Source organism: Podarcis vaucheri (genome assembly GCF_965113315.1).
Source record: "Podarcis vaucheri genome assembly, chromosome: 10".
In the NCBI taxonomy this organism is placed as follows: domain Eukaryota; kingdom Metazoa; phylum Chordata; class Lepidosauria; order Squamata; family Lacertidae; genus Podarcis; species Podarcis vaucheri.
In genome coordinates this window covers 7444546-7465019 of record NC_138748.1, presented here as the reverse complement: position 1 = coordinate 7465019, position 20474 = coordinate 7444546, and the positions used below count along the sequence as shown (strand labels likewise).

At 41.4% G+C, this 20474-nt stretch overlaps 1 protein-coding gene across 4 annotated transcripts in view; it reads left to right on the top strand.

The window, feature by feature from the left end:
* PTPN12 (protein tyrosine phosphatase non-receptor type 12) overlaps positions 1 to 20474 on the top strand; it is a 63469-nt gene that overhangs the window by 30638 nt on the left and 12357 nt on the right. For all 4 annotated transcript variants that reach the window (XM_082239621.1, XM_082239619.1, XM_082239618.1 and 1 more), the window contains 10 exons: positions 812 to 888; positions 4183 to 4278; positions 7158 to 7196; positions 7902 to 7973; positions 9823 to 9882; positions 11283 to 11425; positions 13505 to 13571; positions 13885 to 13962; positions 14086 to 14184; positions 19927 to 20012. In XM_082239621.1, coding sequence (XP_082095747.1) covers positions 812 to 888; positions 4183 to 4278; positions 7158 to 7196; positions 7902 to 7973; positions 9823 to 9882; positions 11283 to 11425; positions 13505 to 13571; positions 13885 to 13962; positions 14086 to 14184; positions 19927 to 20012 — 817 coding nt within the window. The remainder of the gene's footprint in view (positions 1 to 811; positions 889 to 4182; positions 4279 to 7157; positions 7197 to 7901; positions 7974 to 9822; positions 9883 to 11282; positions 11426 to 13504; positions 13572 to 13884; positions 13963 to 14085; positions 14185 to 19926; positions 20013 to 20474) is intronic.

Genomic DNA, 20474 nt, shown 5'->3' with positions numbered 1-20474 from the left:
TTCTGTGAAGTTGATAATGTGATTTTGGATTGCCTTCAACATGCAACTTTAACGCTGAGCAGCAAGCAAGCAATTATAAAGTGTTGCTGGAAAAACTAAATGTGCTATCCTTTCTATAGAGGAACACACGGACACTTAATACATTATTGTAATTGCACATCTTAAAATATTTTTACAAGTATAAAAATTAATGTTTACCATCTGGAGTTATCCGTGTAGATCCTTTGCTGTAGGTGCCTTTTTTAGCCAGCCTCAAATACATTGTGCTTGTGTGTTAAATTTAAGTTGTTCAAGAGCCCCTGGGTGGGGAATATATTTTGAGTTAATGTCTATACTGTTCCACATTTTCATTTGTGTGAACTTATTTTGCTTCTAATGTTATCATCTGCAACATTTTCACTGGACATTCAGAGAATAAGGTGGCCTGGAAACTGCTTAAATACCTAGAAGTGAAAGAAAGATGCTTTGAAACAGTCCAGTACTGGCAAAGTAGTTGCTACCTCATCATAGAACTTGGAACTATCAGCCAACCCAGAATTTCATATCCAGTGGTTCATGAGTAACTTCATTAATAAAGGAAATGCTCTCTAAGGAAAATATATAGAATTATGTCCTGCAGAGTTCTGCAGTGAAATAAATAGAAATGTGAAGAGCAAGCAGTCCTGAAAATGAGTGAGGAATTCTCTTAGGGTAGATTAAAGTAGTGCCTAGATACAGTGGAAAAATTCTTGGGTAAGAACTTGTTATCATTCTTGCTGGAGAATACCTGTTAACATGGAAAATAATTCTTCCTAAAATTGCTATGTTTTAGTTGATCACAGCAGAGTTAAACTGACTTTAAAAACTCCCCCTCAAGATTCAGACTACATCAATGCAAATTTTATTAAGGTATGTATTAACATAGATTTATTACATAATAAAACTTCTAAAATCTTAACACGTGTTTCTTTACAGAAAACCAAACTGATGCCAAAGTATTGTATGTGATTATGTTGTGGCTCTGTGTAATTTGATTGCAAAAAGAAAAAGTGTGTGGGGGGGGGGAGAAAAAATGGAAGAAAGAATGAAAAAAGAAGGAAGGCTGACCTCCTAAACTAGTACACAATTAAGCAGTGATTATCACAGGGATAATTCACAGCACTGACAAAGATAACATCTCTTATTACAGTAATATAAAATAACAATGGTTTGATCGATAGAATGTACAGTGGTGCCCCGCAAGACGGAAAACTCGCTAGACGAAAGAGTTTTCCGTTTTGGAGGTGCTTCGCAAAACGAATCTCCTATGGGCTTGCTTCGCAAGACGACAATGTCTTGCGAGTTCCTGCTGGTTTTCCCCCCTCCCCCCTTTTTCTAAGCCGCTAAGCCGCTTATCAGCTGATCCGATCAGCAGATAAGCCGTTAAAAGCCGCTAATAGCGCTAATCCGCTAATCCGTCAATGGGCTTGCTTCGCAAAACGAAAAAACCGCTAGACGAAGAGAATCACAGAACGGATTCTTTTCGTCTTGTGAGGCACCACTGTATCGTAGCTGGGATAGCTCAGTTGGTAGAGCATGAGACTCTTGGCCCAGCTCTTGGCTCACCTCAGCTGTGGTTCGTCCCTGGGACTTCATTGTTTGTCAGGCTATGCTAGTTACTGACACTGGGTTTCATTGGCATATTTTATGAACTTCCAGAGCTACGTAAATGTCTGCTACACCCAGAGTTTTTTCCCCAGCCGGAACTCAATTCTGGCCCCTCTCAGTTGGGCACCAGTGCCATTATAAGAGAACAAGGGAGGTGTTTGTGGTGAGATCTGGTACCTCGTTTTCTAGAAAAATAGCACTGTCTACACTTCATTATACAGTGGTGTCCCGCAAGACGAATGCCTCGCAAGACGGAAAACTCGCTAGACGAAAGAGTTTTCCGTTTTGGAGGTGCTTCACAAAACGAATCTCCTATGGGCTTGCTTTGCAAGACGACAATGTCTTGCGAGTTCCTGCTGGTTTTTCCCCCTCCCCCCCTTTTTCTAAGCCGCTAATCCGCTTATCAGCTGATCCGATCAGCAGATAAGCCGTTAAAAGCCGCTAATAGCGCTAATCCGCTAATCCGTCAATGGGCTTGCTTCGCAAAACGAAAAAACCGCTAGACGAAGAGAATCACAGAACAGATTCATTTCGTCTTGCGAGGCATCACTGTATGTTACTGGTTAGTTGCTAGAGCAGGTTGTTGAACCAGGTACCCACTGAGACGCAAAGAGATCTTATAAGATGGACTTGTGCTTTACCACATATATAAGATAGGCTTGTGTTAGTAAAAGCAGCGGAGGAACCCTGTGCAGTGGCTGACGGTACAAGAATCACAATTCAAAGATTCTGGGTTCCACCTATCCGCATGACCCTGGTGCAGTGGCTTAGGTCAAAATAGGCTCTTCAGTTTGAACAAACATTGTACATCCATTTACACAAGATCATTCTTTCTTTCTCTGAATTCCATAGCTGTGTTTGCATGAATCTGGACACTTCCCCATTGTGGAACAAGTCCTCAAGGCTGGGATGCATGGAGTTCTGTGTTGCAAAGTGCTTGTGGTTTGCAAGAATGACCACTTTAAATCATGAAGCCCCTTGTACAAAGCAAGCCTTGATGGGTGGAGTGCATATAGTTCCTCTTTCTGGCTTGCTTTGCGATGTGGAATTCCATAATCCTATATTCAGATGTGGAGTTACATAATCTCTTTGTATACTATGATGAGGCTCCAAATACAATGCTGTGCAAAGTCTTCCGTCTGCCTTCCTGCCTGCACAGCAGTTCACAGAAAAGTGCTAATCAGTTAACTCTTTGGCTCACACTAGTTTGGGTTTAATCCATTGTTTTTCTCAGTTATGCATTCTATGTGACGTTTATTAAGGGTTTTGCAGTCCTGTAACTCATTGGATTTTTAAAATATAGTGTGGTGGTCCTTGTTATTTGTGAATGTCTTCATAGAATCATAGAATTGTACAGTTGGAAGAGACCATGAGGGTCATCTAGTCCAATCCCCAACAATGCAGAAATCTTTTGCCCAACATGGGGCTTGAACTCACAACCCTGAGATTAAGGGTCTCATGCTCTACCGACTGAGCTATCTTGAAAAATACTGAATGGTGCTACACTCAACACTCCTGTGCACTTTCTGCAACTAGGATAAGGATTCCAAATAAATACATTTAAATAAAACAAATTTTTGATTATGTTTCCAATTTAAAGTTTAATGTAATGTAAAATAGCACACGGGTACAATTATTGAGGTATATAATTCCCTGGTGCTAATTTCTGTTCTTGGTCTTACAAATGCATGAAACTCATGCATTATTTTTTGACTAAAAAAGATTACCTGGAGGTGTGAATAAAATGCAGTACAGTACTGCATTTTTAACATCCCTGCACTCCCATAAGGAGAATTCAGTATCTCCTTCCTGCATCTCTATGAAATGATTTGTGATTTGGAGTATTTAATGCCCTTGGATGTGGCATTTCTTTCCCCTTCTCCCTATCAACCACCTGAACCAGTGGGATAGCGTGGGGGGTGCAGGGGAGGGCCGGCCGCACCGGGCGCAACATCTGGGGGTTAGGGTTAGGGGGCGCAAATCCACAGGTTAGGGGGTGCAAATCCACGGGTTAGGGGGCGCAAATTACTTGCCTTGCCCCGGGTGCTGACAACCCACGCTACGCCACTGACCTGAACTGATGTTTAACTTTGAGCAAAATACTCAAAGGGGAGAAAAATAGCAGAGCATTTGAAAAAAATAATAATGGAATGTTTGGCCCAGTTACTGTAGGTATGTTGAGCGAGCAGCTAAGGGGAAACTTCACAAATATTTTGTAACCAAGATTCGTTGGAGGATATATATTATTATTGGTTATTCAGTTATTTGAGCATTAGCAGCGAACTTTTGTATTGGAATTTCCTGTTTACTTATCTAATGTAGAGTAAAATTGGTATATATCCTGTAGGGTTTATCTTGGGTGTTATCAGTTTTTAAATTTCTATTCATGTTTTTGAAGAGATTAGCATGTTGACATTTTGAATAGATCAGTTTTGAAAATGCAAAACCTTTTCAACACACCCATAGTCGAAGCATCCTTGGGAGAGTTTGTGTCTAAGAACTGTTTCAAGCATGCCTTTAACTGTTTTTGCATTCCGTTATATGTTGAAATTTTAGGGAGTGCATGGGCCAAAAGCATATGTTGCCACCCAAGGACCACTAGCTAACACAGTAATAGACTTCTGGAGGATGATATGGGAGTACAATGTCGCAGTAAGTATGCTAACCCAATATTTATTTCATTCTGTGATGTGAGCAAACTTCTGCCCCTACTTCTCGTTCTGAGCAGTTTGGAACCAGCGTTTGTTTTATGTTTCATCCTCTAATCTAAGCTTAGGGATGGAAAGTGGAGTACATTTTCCTCTGACGTGCTGTGTTCCAAGTTGTGATGTGAGATCAGTGACATCCCCCCTACTTTGAGGAGAGGGGTCTTTGTGACAATAAGAGTTTGATTGGTGATGTGCTGAATGGGTAAAGCCAAAGTCTGTTGTGCCAGCATGCATTTGCCTAACTTGGGGATGGGGAATGTATGACCCTCCAGATATTGTTGGGTTCCAACTCGCATCAGCCCTCCAGCCAGCATGGATGGTCAGTAGTAAGAGGTTCTGGGAGTTGTAATCTAAGCACACCTGGAGGGCCACACACTCCACACCCCTGAGCTACAGTGTCTGGGCAGAAGAGGAGGAACATGAACTGTAAGATCATGTGGCCGTTAAATTCACAATGGGAGAAGGACTGACTTCACTAAACGGTGGAGCACCTGTGCTTCACTTCAGCAGGTCACTTGTATTGATATCCATATAAACAACTCAACAAAGAGGAGATTGTGCTGTCAGCAAGTTGTCACATTTGAAATGACGTGATTTTCACAATACATGTTTTGTTAACTTGCCATTGTTTCCTTTGGATACAAGCCTATTTAGGCAGGTTTTAATTTTAAAACATTTTAAAAGATTTTTTATTGTTTTATCACTTACAGTGGTACCTCGGGTTAAGTACTTAATTCGTTCCAGAGGTCTGTTCTTAACCTGAAACTGTTCTTAACCTGAAGCACCACTTTAGCTAATGGGGCCTCCCGCTACCACCGCGCCGCCGGAGCACGATTTCTGTTCTCATCCTGAAGCAAAGTTCTTAACCTGAAGCACTATATCTGGGTTAGCGGAGCCTGTAACCTGAAGCGTATGTAACCCGAGGTACCACTGTACAGTGGTGCCTCGCAAGACGAAATTAATTCGTTCCGCAAGTCTCTTCGTCTTGCGGTTTTTTCTTCTTGCGATGCACGGTTTCCCATAGGAATGCATTGAAAATCAATTAATGCATTCCTAGGGAAACCGCCTTCAGACCAGGTCCGGGGACAGTCTGTCCCCGGACCTCTTCTGAAGGCTGGGGGGGGGGACAAGGGCTTTTCTTCCCACCCCCAGCATTTTAAAAAACCCCGGGACAGCGGAGGACTTCTCCGCTGTCCGGGGCGATCTTAAAATGCTGGCGGGCGGCATTTTAAAATCGCCCCGGACAGCGGAGGACTTCTCCGCTGTCCGGGGCGATTTAAAAGCCCCTGGGAAGGCAGGCAGGGGGGACAAAGACTTTCGCCCCCTGCCCGCCTTCAGAAGGTGTTCCCGCCCCCCCTCCCCACTTCGGAACAGCTTTCCGAAGTGGGGCGGCTGGGGCAGATGTCCCCGCCCCCCCTCCCCACTTCGGAACAGCTTTCCAAAGTGGGGCGGCTGGGTCAGGTGTCCCCGCCCCCCCTCCCCACTTCGGAAAAGCTTTCCGAAGTGGGGCGGCTGGGTCAGGTGTCCCCGCCCCCCCTCCCCACTTCGGAAAAGCTTTCCGAAGTGGGGCGGCTGGGTCAGATGTCCCCGCCCCCCCTCCCCACTTCGGAACAGCTTTCCGAAGTGGGGCGGCTGGGGCAGGTGTCCCCGCCCCCCCTCCCCACTTCGGAAAAGCTTTCCGAAGTGGGGCGGCTGGGTCAGGTGTCCCCGCCCCCCCCCACTTCGGAAAAGCTTTCCGAAGTGGGGCGGCTGGGTCAGGTGTCCCCGCCCCCCCTCCCCACTTCGGAAAAGCTTTCCGAAGTGGGGCGGCTGGGGCAGGTGTCCCCGCCCCCCCTCCCCACTTCGGAAAAGCTTTCCGGAGTGGGGCGGCTGGGTCAGGTGTGCCCGCCCCCCCCCCTTCGGAACAGCGTTTTAAAATGCGTTTCAAAATCTCCCCGGGACAGAGACTTCTCTGCTGTCCCTTGGAGATTTTAAAATGCTGGGGGTCGGCAGCGAACTCTTCGCTCCCGCCCTCCAGCATTTTAAGATCGCCCGGGGCAGGGGGGGGGAGGCAGGCGGGGGGGGGGAGCAAAGACTTTTGCCCCCCGCCGGCCTTCAGAAGAGGTCCTCTTCTGAAGGCCGGCTGTGGGCGAAATCTTTGCTCCCGACCGCCAGCATTTCCCTATGGGCTTTCGTCTTGCGAAGCAAGCCCATAGGGAAATTCGTCTTGCGAAGCGCCTCCAAAACAGAAAACCCTTTCGTCTTGCGGGTTTTCCGTCTTGCGAGGCTTTCGTCTTGCGGGTTTTCCGTCTTGCGAGGCTTTCGTCTTGCGGGGTACCACTGTATTTGTTTGCTGTCCTAAGCTCCTTTTAGAAGAAGGATGGGGCATGAATTTGGGGACAGCTTCAGCTAAATCGTTGTGAGTCCCTGTCGTGCAACAGGGCTTCCCCCCACCTTCTCCCCCTCCCCTCCCCAGAATTGGCTCTGTGGGGTCAGGAGAACATTGCAGGCACAAATGCTGATGCAACTATCATAACAGCATGATGATGAAATCCTTAATTGATAGATTGATTGATTTTAGAAGTGGGTGGTATATAACATTGATACAGTCCCCAGAGGATTGGCACAAGGGCAAATGTTGTCCTTGACCCCCCCCCCCCGAAGTTTATCCACTCTTTTGTTAAACTCTGGCACATGGATAATATAGTGTCTGGCCTGCTTCTAAGTCCTTGGACAGTATCCTCCTTCAGTTGTAGTCAGTATATGAATATGCACCTGGAAAGGCTTTTAAAGCACAGATTCTTGGAAACTTTGTACAGTCACATTTCTTTCTTTCTTTAATAGATTATTGTGATGGCTTGCCGGGAGTTTGAAATGGGAAGGGTATGTATTAATAGCGCTGGCTTGTATATGGCCTTTGCTAAATATGTTACTGTGATAATGCAGTCAATCAAATCTCTGTACAGGTTACTCATTTTACTTGAGGAATTCCCATGTAAATCTTGAACATTTGTTACTTAATGAAAACTAGCACATTTTCTTGCCACTCTGTTAAGCTTAGTGTAGGAAGGTGTAAAGAAACAAATGGTTTTAGAATGGAATTGCACAGTGTGGGTGCATGAACAGAGCAAATAGCAGTTTTTCCTATACAGTGGTACCTCGCAAGACGAAAAACGCGCAAGACGAAAAACGCGCAAGACGAAAGAGTTTTTCGTTTTTTGAGTCATTCTGCAAGACGAATATCCCTATGGGCTTGCTTCGCAAGACGAAACGTCTTGCGAGTTCTTGCGAGTTTGTTTCCTTTTTCTTAAAGCCGCTAAGCCGTTAATAGCTGTGCTTCACAAGACGAAAAAACCGCAAGACGAAGAGACTCGCGGAACGGATTAATTTTGTCTTGCGAGGCACCACTGTAGAGCTTCCAGATTCTAAAAGGAAACACATAAAAAGTCCTGAGAGGGAGATGAAGGTCTTGGGTGTATTCGCAAGGGTGACCTTGCCCATTTAAATCCAACTGTCTGTAAATATTCATAAATGTGTGTGCTTATTTTTAAACTATATTTTTGGTAACTATATTTTCTTTGGTAACAGAAAAAATGTGAACGTTACTGGCCTCTGTATGGGGAAGAAGGTGTTTCTTTTGGACCATTTCATATTTCTTGTGTAAGTATTTTGTTAATGATAGTGCAGTACTAATTGATGCTTTAAAAAAATTTAAAAAGTTCTAATTCCATCTTAAAGAAATGTATATATTAACTGTAGTAAGCCTGCAACTCCCATGTATTTAACTTGTTTTCATTAAAATTACAAAGGGGGCAGAGTTCAAGGAAAAACGACTTTGGCAATCCTGCCCATCACTGCACCCAATGGTTTTTTACTATACGTGATTTTGGCTTGAGGTGTGATTCCTGGAATGGAACCCCTGCATAAGTTGTGGGCTTACTGTAATTACAGTATATTGAATGGCTCTAATTCTGAGGAAATGCTGGTCCATAAGCCTCAATGATGCCAAATTGATATTCTTTTATATGAAATAATTTGAAGAGTTTGCTTACATTTGTGTGGAACATTTTGAAACAAGGCAAACTATGCATTGGTTTTGTGGTCATAGTGGTGACATGGTTTACAACCACAGGAATAAACTTGGACTCACCTTGGTGTTTTACATCCCCCCTCTCTTCTCATTTGACACGTCTACAAAGAAGAAATCAGGAGCTTTTGTTTTTAAATAACCACAGTATAGCGTATGTCAGTGCCTCAACAAACTGTGGTTGGTCTTTACTATGATTTGCTGAAACAATTCCAGTTGAAAGCTGCCAACTAAAGCTTCTGACCTCCTTGCAGACATGCTAGAGGGGACAAGGAGCAAACCCACTCCTTGCCCACTTCCATTCTTGTAATACTAAACAATAGGTTAGTATTATGCGCAAATGAGACCACTGAATAATTAAAACATCAACTAACGTTATTATAGAAAAAAGGTTTTCATTAGGCAAAATGGGGAAAAGCAGTCAAGTGGTATGCTGCTGGTGTTTTACGAATTGGTGAACTACTCATAACTCATGGTAGAGTCTGGGAAGTAGGGCAGAAGCCTATAGGTTACAAGGAATTTTAAGAAAGCCGTGGTAAGGCATAAGTAGCAAAATTTGAATCAACTGCCATAGAAGAAAGATGGCCTTTTATACTGAGAATGTGGTTCTGTTTAGTTTATTATAAGTTTATTATAATAGTTGTTTATTATTATTATTATTATTATTATTATTATTATTATTATTATTAGTTTATTATAATAGTGTCATAGAAATGAGAAAACCAATAAGGAAGAAAAGCAGGGTAAGTTATGCACACGTGTGCAAAAGAATACCTGAAAGATTCAGGCAGGCGACTCTTGGTTCGATGCAGAAGTCTCACAGGAGGGATCTTTTATGCTTTTTTTAGATTTAGATTCAGTTTCACTTCCCATGCAATGTTCTCTTAACAGTCATTCTGCTTGTCCAAGAGCTCACACTCGTTGGACAATCAGAAACAGGAGAATTAAAAACCTCCTATGATAGCACCGTGCAAGCTTTTTCCAAGATCTTGTGGAACAACAGTAGCAATTACTTTCCTTCCACTCATGGTTGCTTGGATCTAGCTCATTATGCAAAGGAACTATAGCACACAAGTGCTGACCACTCTGGCTTAGTGTCAGTGTAGATATGACTTTCCCCAAAAATTTCCAGTTTTAGTTATGGTTAATGCTACATTGGCACAGAACCTAAATTCTGGTTATTGTTTTACTTAAAACAAGTGAAGCAAATCAAAATTCATTCATGTGCTCCTATGAATGGTGTGATTCTGAATTCTGCTATTTTTAAAGATTAACCTAAGTGGATACAATACCTCTGTTAGGAGTAAATTAGATTTGAGTGAGTAAAGTACTACTGTACTACTTTACTACTGTACTACTGTACTACTAAGCTAAAATTTTGTGACGTTTCCCTCTATTCACAAATATTCCCTTTTCATTTAGGAAGCTGAGCAAGTCAGAACAGACTACTATATTAGAACTCTACTATTAGCCTTTCAGAATGTAAGTAAGCTAAAAGCTCTATATTACAGCTGGTTTAAACATAGCATTGTTAGTCTGATGTCTTCTGTGTACCAAATCACTTTGCCCCTTTTGACAACATGTTAATGTGGGGCTGAAATGGCCTTGCGACATGTGATAACTGGCAGGGTAATGCCTCCAACTGTCAACCGTCCTGAAAACTTTTTGTATTTTGTGTTTTAATATTGTGATTTTATGTTGTAACCACCCTGAGACTTGCAGGTATAGGGCAGTACACAAATTTAATAAATAATACTAAAATTAATAGTAACTTGGCATCCAAAAGACACAAAAGGAGTTTTTGGTCGTTTGGGGTAGCGGCAGCTCAACTCAAATCTTGACTTTGAGATGATGCTCCTTCAGTTACTAATTTGTGTGGCTTAAATGCTTCTTAGTGCATTATGAGGCACTTGAGTGGCTTCACTTTTCTTCAGCTTTAATAAATTTGAGTGTCGTGCGCATTGGGATCTGGGCTGAGCTTAATGGGGGTTTTGTTGCTTCATCTTGTATAGTTTGCAGAAATGTTTCTAGGCCTTGTAAATTTAAAGCTGTGATTCCCAGGTAGCTGAATTCACTGCTTGGTTCTAAATTCTACCTCTGGCAGAACCTGTTTCTATGTTGTTGTCAGTAGCCCTGCATAAGAGCCTAAGGTGCCATGAATGGGCTGGAGTGTATTTGTAAAGGCTCAACAAACAGAAGCTTAATATTTGAAGGACGTGGGCTTTGACCCAGTGTCTGTGTCAACTTTTAAGTGAAGCAAATTTTGCAACTTGTGCTATTTCAGAGACACCATATGTAGTCTTCGGGTTTGTATAAATTTATTAAAATTATATTCATTATGTAGGAAAATAATTATAAACTTGTTGGTCTGTTCTGGGTAGATGCTGGCAGTGCTGTGCTTACCACGTAAAATGTAACCTCATGAGCTCTATACTGTGAGCCATTTGTGTGAAGCAGCTCCTACACTTACTTATTTACTTCATTGTTTCTTTAAAAATATTTCTTAATGGTGGTATTTTACAACATTTTTATTTACTTTTCTCTGAGTACCTGATCAGCTCCCAAAATGGACAGTTTTTACAAGCCAACCTTCAAAGACATGGGTAGGCAAACTAAGGCCCGGGGGCTGGATCCGGCCCCATCGCCTTCTGAATCCGGCCCATGGATGGCCCTGGAATCAGCGTGTTTATACATGAGTAGAATGTGCCATTTATTTAAAATGCATCTCTGGGGTATTTGTGGGGCATAGGAATTCATTCATCCCCCCCCCCCCAAATATAGTCTGACCCCCCACAAGGTCTGAGTAACAGTGGACCAGCCCCCTGCTGAAAAGGTTTTCTGACCCCTGTCCAAAGATATAACACAACCTTTTTTTCTTCTAGGAAACACGTAGGGTTTATCAATTTCATTATGTGAATTGGCCTGACCATGACGTTCCATCATCTTTTGATTCTATTCTGGACATGATCAGCTTAATGAGGGAATACCAGGAGCATGAAGATGTTCCTATTTGCATACACTGCAGGTACAAATTAAAATTTTCATGCAGGAATTTAGATGGGGGATCCTAGAAAGTATTATTTTTTAACTTTGTAATTGATGGCTTTCATGTGTTGCCTTTGTGTATGTAAGTTTAATAGTGCATTGCAATCAGCTGGTGAGCTCAAGATAGTTTGAGGGTACTAAACCTAATCTTGAGGATAAAGCAGCAGAATCATATTAACATGGATGCATAAACATTTGTAAAAATCTATGGCTAGTGCATCTCTTTGATATTTTCATTGCTATACTGCTGTAGTATTATAGGATATGTACATATCAGGATGCACTGTATTACTGAATAATGTTAACATTGTTGCAGCAGTAATAACTTTTTGTGTAATTTTATTTGGAACCTACGTTAGTGGGTGGTAAATAAATATCATACATAAATATTGAGTGGGGGGAAAAGAGGTAACCAAACCCAGCCTATTATTTTGGAAGGAGAGAAAGTATGCTTATACAGGAAGCATGTTACCTTAAGTACAAGAGACAGATAAAATGCAGCGAGTGCATCTTCATTGTGGGGTAAACGTGCTTCTGTTTCTAGACATTTGTAAAAGTGAGTGTAACATATTCATTCAAAACTGTTGCTATCCCTCCCAGGGATCCTGGGATATGATGAGATAGATATTAAACTCAAAAAGTTGTCACTGTGTGTGATATCAATCTTGATGTCTCTGTAACGGTTTTTTTGTGGGGGGGGGGCGGCTACATTGTACTTTAGAGTGTGTTTAATTCAAAGCATCCTTTATATTTTAACTTGTCATGTCTTCAACACCCGTTAATTATTCTGTGAGTATTATAGGAATTTCTTAAATCTAGGAATACTTTCTCAAAAACACATTGCCTAGAGTTCTTGACAGAGGAAAGGGGACTACAGTAATGTAATAAGGCTTGAAACAGATTTATATTTGTTAAATACAGACTTCTGTGCAGACTGTCTTTGAAAACATTTGAGACACAGCCCAGTTCACACACTGCATTAAACCATAGTTATGAACTGCGGTTAAATGTGTACAAGCAGCGTGCTCATGCATACTGCCCAAAGATTTTCACTCCGCTTCTGCCACGCCACTAGTAAACAAGCCAGAGTCATACTTGTCATGATAGCTGAACCATGGTACATTATTTGTTTCCCTTAATAAATCATAAGTCCTATGTCAGACCTAGACAAATCTACAATGTCCAGAATTTTTTTTAAGAAACCATACATTCTGGTCAGCATCCCTAGGGTTTGGCACTTGCACTATTCAAAAGGACGTATTTTGTTCTGTAGTTGTGTGATTTGTGCTTATATTGTATTGTGATGGCCATTGGCTATAAACAATAAAAATCTATTGATTTGATTGATTGATTGAAGTCCTAAGCCAAGAGCAAACCTTGTTGCGATTCATGGGATGTGTGAAAAGAAACAAACCACAACCCTATATTCGGATGTTATGACATACTATTCTCTGGCTTGGTTCTCAGTAGAGCAGAGCAATAACTTTTCAGGTACATGCACTAGCATGCTGTGTGGTCCACATTAAACAACAGTTGGGTTTTAACTATGATTTATTGTAATATGTAAACCAGTCCTGTATCTTGAGAATAGGACTCACAGATAGTTTTTTATTTTCAACCACCCTTTGTGCTTAGCTGTAGTTGAAATAAAATGTAAATAGTCACCAGCTGATAAATAGATGGACTGATTCATTTTGATGTACTGTATGTAGAAAATGCCTATGTGGCTTACCCTAACAATTGTAGATGGTTATTATGTTTGTTGTTACAATACAGTCCCATTTTATATGTATTGGCAATGTGTTTGTTGAAGAGGGACATATTTTTGTGTGTAGATTGGTATGTTGAATAGATAAAACCTTGAAGCAAAATTGTAGATTTATGCTTTTGATATGAAAACACAAACCACTACTGATGGTGATAGTTCAGAATTGTTTAAACATCAACTCTAAAATAGCTTTTCAAGGATACCTCCTGTTAAGTGTTTGGTAGGTATGAACAGAAACGCAAAGTTTTAAGCCTCCTTTTCTCTTATGGTGTTCATCTTTTCCCACTATAGTGCTGGGTGTGGAAGAACAGGAGCCATCTGTGCCATAGATTATACATGGAATTTGTTGAAAGCTGGGGTAAGGAGGATTTATAGCAATCTAATGCTGCAAAACTAGGTCATCTTATGCCAGTCATGAGAGTAGAGTTTTATAGGGGAGTAATGGAGTTCTCCTCAGTGTGCAAAATTGAACATAATTTGAAAATGAGTTTTAAGTTAGATAGTACCTTTTCCCATAGCAGCAATGAAGTTTATTTTCCTTTTCCTTTTGTTACTTCTAATTAGTTCATGATCGCAATAGAAATACTAAATACTGAAGCATTTTGTGACTTCTAGATAGTATTTGAGCCAAAGTACATCAGTGGACAACCTTCTGCTCCTTTGTATTTCAGAAAATACCAGAGGAATTCAATGTGTTTAATTTAATACAAGAAATGAGGACACAAAGACATTCCGCAGTACAGACTAAGGTAATACTGCTTTCAGTTCAGAAGTTGAGTATATGGCTGTGACATCATCACTTTGTGAAATAGTGGCTTTGAAATACTGCTTATATATTTGTATGCTAATTTTTGTTTTTATCGTGTACCCAGGAACAGTATGAACTTGTTCATCGAGCCATAGCACAGTTGTTTGAAAAGCAACTTCAAAAATATGAAAGTTGTGCAAACTGGAAAATTGCAGATGGGCTGGTAGGTGTTTTTGTCATATTTCGTGTGATTTGAAATAGTAGCTTTTCCTTATTGTTAAATTACCCTTGTTCATCTTAGTTTTTTGTTTGTGGTAATAAGATACCGTATTTATTCAAATGTAATGCGCCATCAACCTAATGCTCACCTCAATTTTCAAAACCTTGAAACCAAAAAAGGGTTTGCTGGCAAATGTAAATGCGCCATCACATGCACACCCTAGTTTTTGTGATATAATTTGGCCCCAAAAGGTGTGCATTACATTCGAGTAAATATGGTGTTGAAATCAATGCTTGTTTGTATGAGTTTGCTGCCAATTGGGCTCTTTCTAAATGGGGTCAGTTTACTGCAACAAACTTTATTCTATTGAATTCTTTTGAAAAGAAACCAAAGTCGTTGTCTTCTTTTTCTTCTTGAAACTGTTACTGTGGTTATTATTGTTTCAGCACTGGTTGCATAGCCAGGATGCAGTCTCTTTTCTCTTCCCCACCTCATTCCATTGGTATGTGATCAGAAAGTGCTTCCACACTTGCACCAAGGGGTAAGGTGTGAAAGTGGATATTTTTAATTTCTGGCTGTATTCCCTCCTGTCTTGAGGAGTCTCACTCTAGGGGGTTCCTGATGTTTCTGCAGAAGCTTTTCTGAATGCTGCTGGGAGGAGCATTGAGAAGGGGAGGCAGAAATTTCTGGTGCATTTGCAGTGTTGAGAGCATGTCTCATTGCATTTTGGCCCATGATAATTAGTGTGATACGACACAAGGGACTTATCTGACAAATTATGTTTTTGATATTGGCATGACTTACAATAGATAATACAGTGGTACCTCGGGTTACATACACTTCAGGTTACAGACGCTTCAGGTTACAGACTCCCCTAATCCAGAAATATTACCTCGGGTTAAGAACTTTGCTTCAGGATGAGAACAGAAATCGTGTTCCGGCGGCACAGCAGCAGCAGCAGGAGGAGGTCCCATTAGCTAAAGTGGTGCTTCAGGTTAAGAACAGTTTCAGGTTAAGTACGGACCTCTGGAATGAGGTACCACTGCACTCAGAGAGGTTAAACTATCCAACCTAATGATACATAGTAGGTTTGTTTCGGAGCAAACCTCTCAGTTATTTAATGCATTATTAGAAACAGGCCTTGATGCTGTGTTGTCAGTTAGAATGGAAAAAAACTCATTAGGGCTGTGCCTTTGGTTTGTATCATAGTGTTGAGTTAATGAAAATAAAGCTGAATACCCAAGTTACGTAAGGATTATTGTTTTCAGCTGGAAACTGCCCCGCCCCTTTAATTCTCAGCTGGAAACTGCCTCCACCCCCAACAAGTTCTAGTAGTCCACATAGGATTGAACTGGCCTGGCCTAAGTATAGTTTAGGAGCACATTCTTGTCCAACATGCTCTACCAGTGTCAACTTTCTTGACTATATTTTATTTCTAGACAATAACAGCTGAAAAGGATGTTGCACAATACTCTTGTTGGACTGACTGATCCAGGCAAAGTAACCACACGCAGACAAAGCCTTGATCTTCCCTCTGAAACTGCTTTGCTTATAGTTACCACAAAGATCTCCTGCAGACTTCTCTGGCTCTTAGTTTGGGAGGTAAACATAAAATGCTTGGGAGAAAGAATCTTCTTGGGTGTTAGTCATCAGTGGGCCTGCTGAGGCAAGCCAGGAGATGCAGTTCAGTTCTAGAACCTTACATCTTACCTTTAGTAGCTCGCCACGTCCAGGCACCTTCATCCAAGTTTGCCAGGAATTGCAGAGAATGTGGGGAGGGGGTTGTCTCAGGATGCGGGGTCCGCAGCAACAGTGTAATAGGATTGGGCTTCTGTGCACATGTCCTGCTTGGGGGCTTATCATAGGTTTCTGATCAGGCCCTGTGAGGTTGCTGGAGTAGCCTTTGGCCTGTCACAGCAGAGCTTTTCCAGAAGAAATTATTCTTCAGTGACTAAAGGCACTGGGGAAGGAAAAAGAGAGACTTGCTGATAGCCGTCTTCTGCATGTGCCTGAGGACTAGGGAAAAGGGTCATCTTTATTTTTAACTAAGTAATGACAGCAGTAGGAGTCTTTGGTTTTGCTCCCTCCGTATTTGGCTGAAAAGACGGGAAAAGATGGCTCCCTTCCCTCCCTCTCTTTCCAGTTCACTGAGAACACAGGGAAGGGAGGAACTGATGGTGACCACAGTAGCATTTATTATTATTATTTGACTTTAAAAAGAGCATAACATGATTGAGTCTTTCTTAAGGTAAACATACCCCTGACCGTTAGGTCCAGTCGTGGATGACTCTGGGGTTGTGGCGCTCATTTCACTTTACTGGCCGAGGGAGCCAGCGTACAGCTTCCAGGTCATGTGGCCAGCATGACTAAGCTGCTTCTGGCAAATCAGAGCAGCACACGGAAACACTGTTTACCTTCCTGCCGGAATGGTACCTATTAATCTACTTGCACTTTGATGTGCTTTTGGACTGCTAGGTTGGCAGGAGAAGGGACCCAGCAACAGGAGCTCACCCCGTCGCGGGGGTTTGAACCGCCGACCTTCTGATCGGCAAGCCCTAGGCTCTGTGGTTTCTTGGCCACATCCTTATTATTTGATGAAATGAAACCATTTGATGATGGTTGGGGTCTTGATACACAATTGTCTTCCTAACAGGGCATCACATCAGTTCTAGTAGGCAGAAACCTAATTTACACCCATCCAGGAAGTATAAAGTAAATTGTCTGGAGGAGCTTCTCTTCCATTAACCAAAATAAGCATTTTTAAAGAAGTGTGTTCCACATCGGCCCTAATGCTTTGCTTATCGCCCCATTTAGAATAGAAATAGAACAACGCTATTAAAACCTCACATTTTAAGAGAGTTTGTTAAATATTTTAAGTAAGGGCTCACCAAGTTGTCCATTTTCTCCTGTGAATTTTTGACAACTTAGATCACCATTTGTGTCCCTGCTGTTGGGATCATTTATTTCATACTTTATATTCCCTTAATGTATGTGGGAGATTGAGTGCTGTTCCTGTGCCGAATCTAGTGGCTTCTTTGTTGGCAGAAAAGAACTTTTAATTCCTTTCTGAGTTCCACAATGGCTGCTGCATCACAAATATGTGTGGACAAAGCCATGCCTGTGTGTGTTGCGTTATTTCCCCCCTCTGTTTTAATTAAAGCCCAGCCATTTCAGCGTAGAGATTGGCTTTTCCCAGCAGTGCCAATGGACCAATTTTTTTCCATAAGCCACATTCTGGTTCATAAGCATATAATCAGCTTTTGAAAATTACTAGACCAAGCTCTTGTGGGCTACACAATATCTTTTGCATCAAAGCAAATTCTTTCTTAAATGTAGCTACTGAAATAAAATAGAATAACATTTGCCTAGGAAAATAGGCAATAAGTTGGCTGAAGAAAATCTGATTTAAAGAGGCAAAGGTTTTCTCTTGTAAGACCACCATCTGTTCTTCCCCACCGTAGATGAGCTCATCTTCATAACATGCATTATACCTTCTTGGGTTTTGCTTTGTTTTTTTGATTGCCAGAAGCTAATGTCTTAATCCACATGTTCAGTAGCCATAACATTTGGTACATTAATTGAGGACATGACATGAAATGGATTAGGCTGCTCAATGATACTTTAATGCAAAGGAGAATGTAGCTGATGGTGCAGGGAGTATGAGTAAATCTTCGTCCTTGAGCAGTTAAACAAAAGCACTTCTGTTAATGTTCTGTAATGGCAACAAGGGGTTGGATGCTAAGGCAATATGTTGAATTAGATGGGTTTATATGGTACATTTGACTCTTTCAGTAGATACTGCTTTTAATCTTATTTAATGATATAAGCTCCTGGGTCTATTTTCATAGATCTCTAGTAGTCTGCCCTTGGCTCTGTTCTTCCTTTCACCCTCCTCGTTCTATACAAGCTGATTTGCTTTCAGTTCCTTTGTATCTTTCTCATAAACTCTCTGTTTGCTGCCTTGAAACAAAGTTGAGAAATATTTGCTTCTCATAACTGAATTATTTGAAAATATTTTATGCCTGGCTTATATATTGCAGAATATTTTGAGTTAACACCTCTCTATCTACCTGCCTTTTTTATTTTATTTTTATAAGCCCTGGTCCTGCCTTCTCTCTTTGCCTTGTTCAGACACTTTCCCAGAAGTCTTATATAGTCTGTCACTACTTCGCTATTAAACATATTATGTAAAGATCCTTCAGCAGTAGCTGGCCTTTTCACTGGGCTGTAAATGACTAAACAGTCATTAAAATATTTTAAACTTGTACTCATAACATTCAAATCTGTTGGCTGACTTGGGACTTTTTATTAGGAATTTTCACAAGGTACAATTTTGCTGTAATACAATGATCCAGCAATTAATAATAAAGAAAATAAACACATCTGTTGTTATTTACAGTTTCAACTAAATTTTGTTGGGTTACTAAAAAAGAATGTGGATAAATATTATGAGAGTTTTATAAAACTGTGTACTTCGTAATGTCATGTGGATTGTTTGGTCCATGTTGGCTGCAGTTGGGTCTAGCCAGTGATTCTCAGCTGATGGGCCACAGAGTCTGCAAGTTATGCTCCTCCAGCCAATGCTTGATTCCTCAGTCACCCTCTTCTTTGCAGTGGTATCTCCAGGAATGCTCTCTTATTGCGAAGAAGCTTGTGACCAGTGGAAAATTGCAGCTTTGGCCTATGTCTTCCCCACTTTTCTTAGTTGGTGCTTGGTGTGAGCTGGACTTGGGAGAGCAAGATACAGAAATGCAGTGGTTTTTTTGCTTTTTATTTCCCACTGTGCTGCTCTGTCTGCAAAGTGCATTATGCCTGGTCTTTTCTGGTCTTTCATGTTGCACTATCCATAGCACTTACAGTTGGGAGGCAGAATGCATGGCATGGCGGCTTGAAGGCCTTTGATTTGATTTTAGAGGGCTCTGTGCTATGGAGCATTGGCGGTCTTTCTGCTTTTGATGGATCTACAATTTTTCCCTTAAGGGGCAAAAGTCTCTTGCTCTCCCCCTCTCCCTCCTAGTGTGTTTACATTAGCAGTGGTGGCAGCAGCAAGGGGGAAACAGAAGAGGAGACAGAATTATTTCTCCCCTTTGCCCCTTCCCACTACTGCTGCTAAAGGAAAGTTTTCAAAATGCAAGCTTCCTTCTGTTGCTTATTCCAGCGGCAGAACAGGAGAATTTTTCTGTGCTCTGAGAGCATCCCTGTGCCTCCTCCTTTGTAGCTCACCTGGATAACCCAGCCTCCTTGCAAATCCCACCCTGCGGTGATCTTTTCCACTTCCAAATTTGAGATCGAAAGGATCAGCACTGGACAGGCTTGGATAGCTAGCAGAGATCCAAAGGAAAGCTCAGGGATCCTTGGGAAGCCCACCCAAAGTTGAAACACACACATTCACAGCAAGCCTGTAATGTTGCCACCTCCCTAACCCAGGACCTGCTTTTTACTGATTGCATTTGGCATTACTGGGACTTATTCATATTCATAAAACATAATTCAGATGAGAATATGAAGAACAAATGTGTTGTAGGTTATAATTTTGATTCCTTTATATCGTCACACTCGAAAAACTCCCTATTAAATTTGAGCCATGTGAAATGATACTATTCATTCATAGAGTATTTCTTTGTGCTCACATTTAACACAATATGCACAGTAACGCAATCCTAAGCTGGTGTATGTTTTGGTTTTTGTGTGGATGTTTCTCTTAACCTTAGAATAAAACTTTTGGGGATTTAATTTTCTTGACAGGATGAAGTTGGCACAGAAAATACCGCCAGTTCTGGAGAGCTTGAGAAACAGGATTCACCTCCACCAAAGCCACCTCGAACTCGCAGGTACTCCTGGAGAACTACTCCCAGGGAATCGTTTATTATGGACCCATTTTATTTCCTTTAGTATCCGGTCAGATGAGCATATGCCCAAGAACAAATTTAGTCAGCTTATTGGTGTAAGGCAGTAATGGAGAACCTCCAGATGTTGCTGTACTACAACTCCCATCATTCTTGACCATTGGCAGTACTGGCTGGGACTAGGGGGAGCTGTAGTCTAACAACATCTGGAGAGGCACATGGTTTCACTTTCACCCTTGGAACATTTCATAGGGTGCTGTATTTATGTAATATTAGTTTTATAGTACTCTCATCAGACTCCAGTCTGGTAGTCCGTCAGATGTTTAAGAAGGCATGCAACTTCTTGGCAACTTCTTTTAGGTTAGGGGAAAACATTCCCAGGCCACACCCTCCCAACAGATTCAGTTTACTGAGTTGCAAGTTAACATAATAATTTTAAAGATTTCA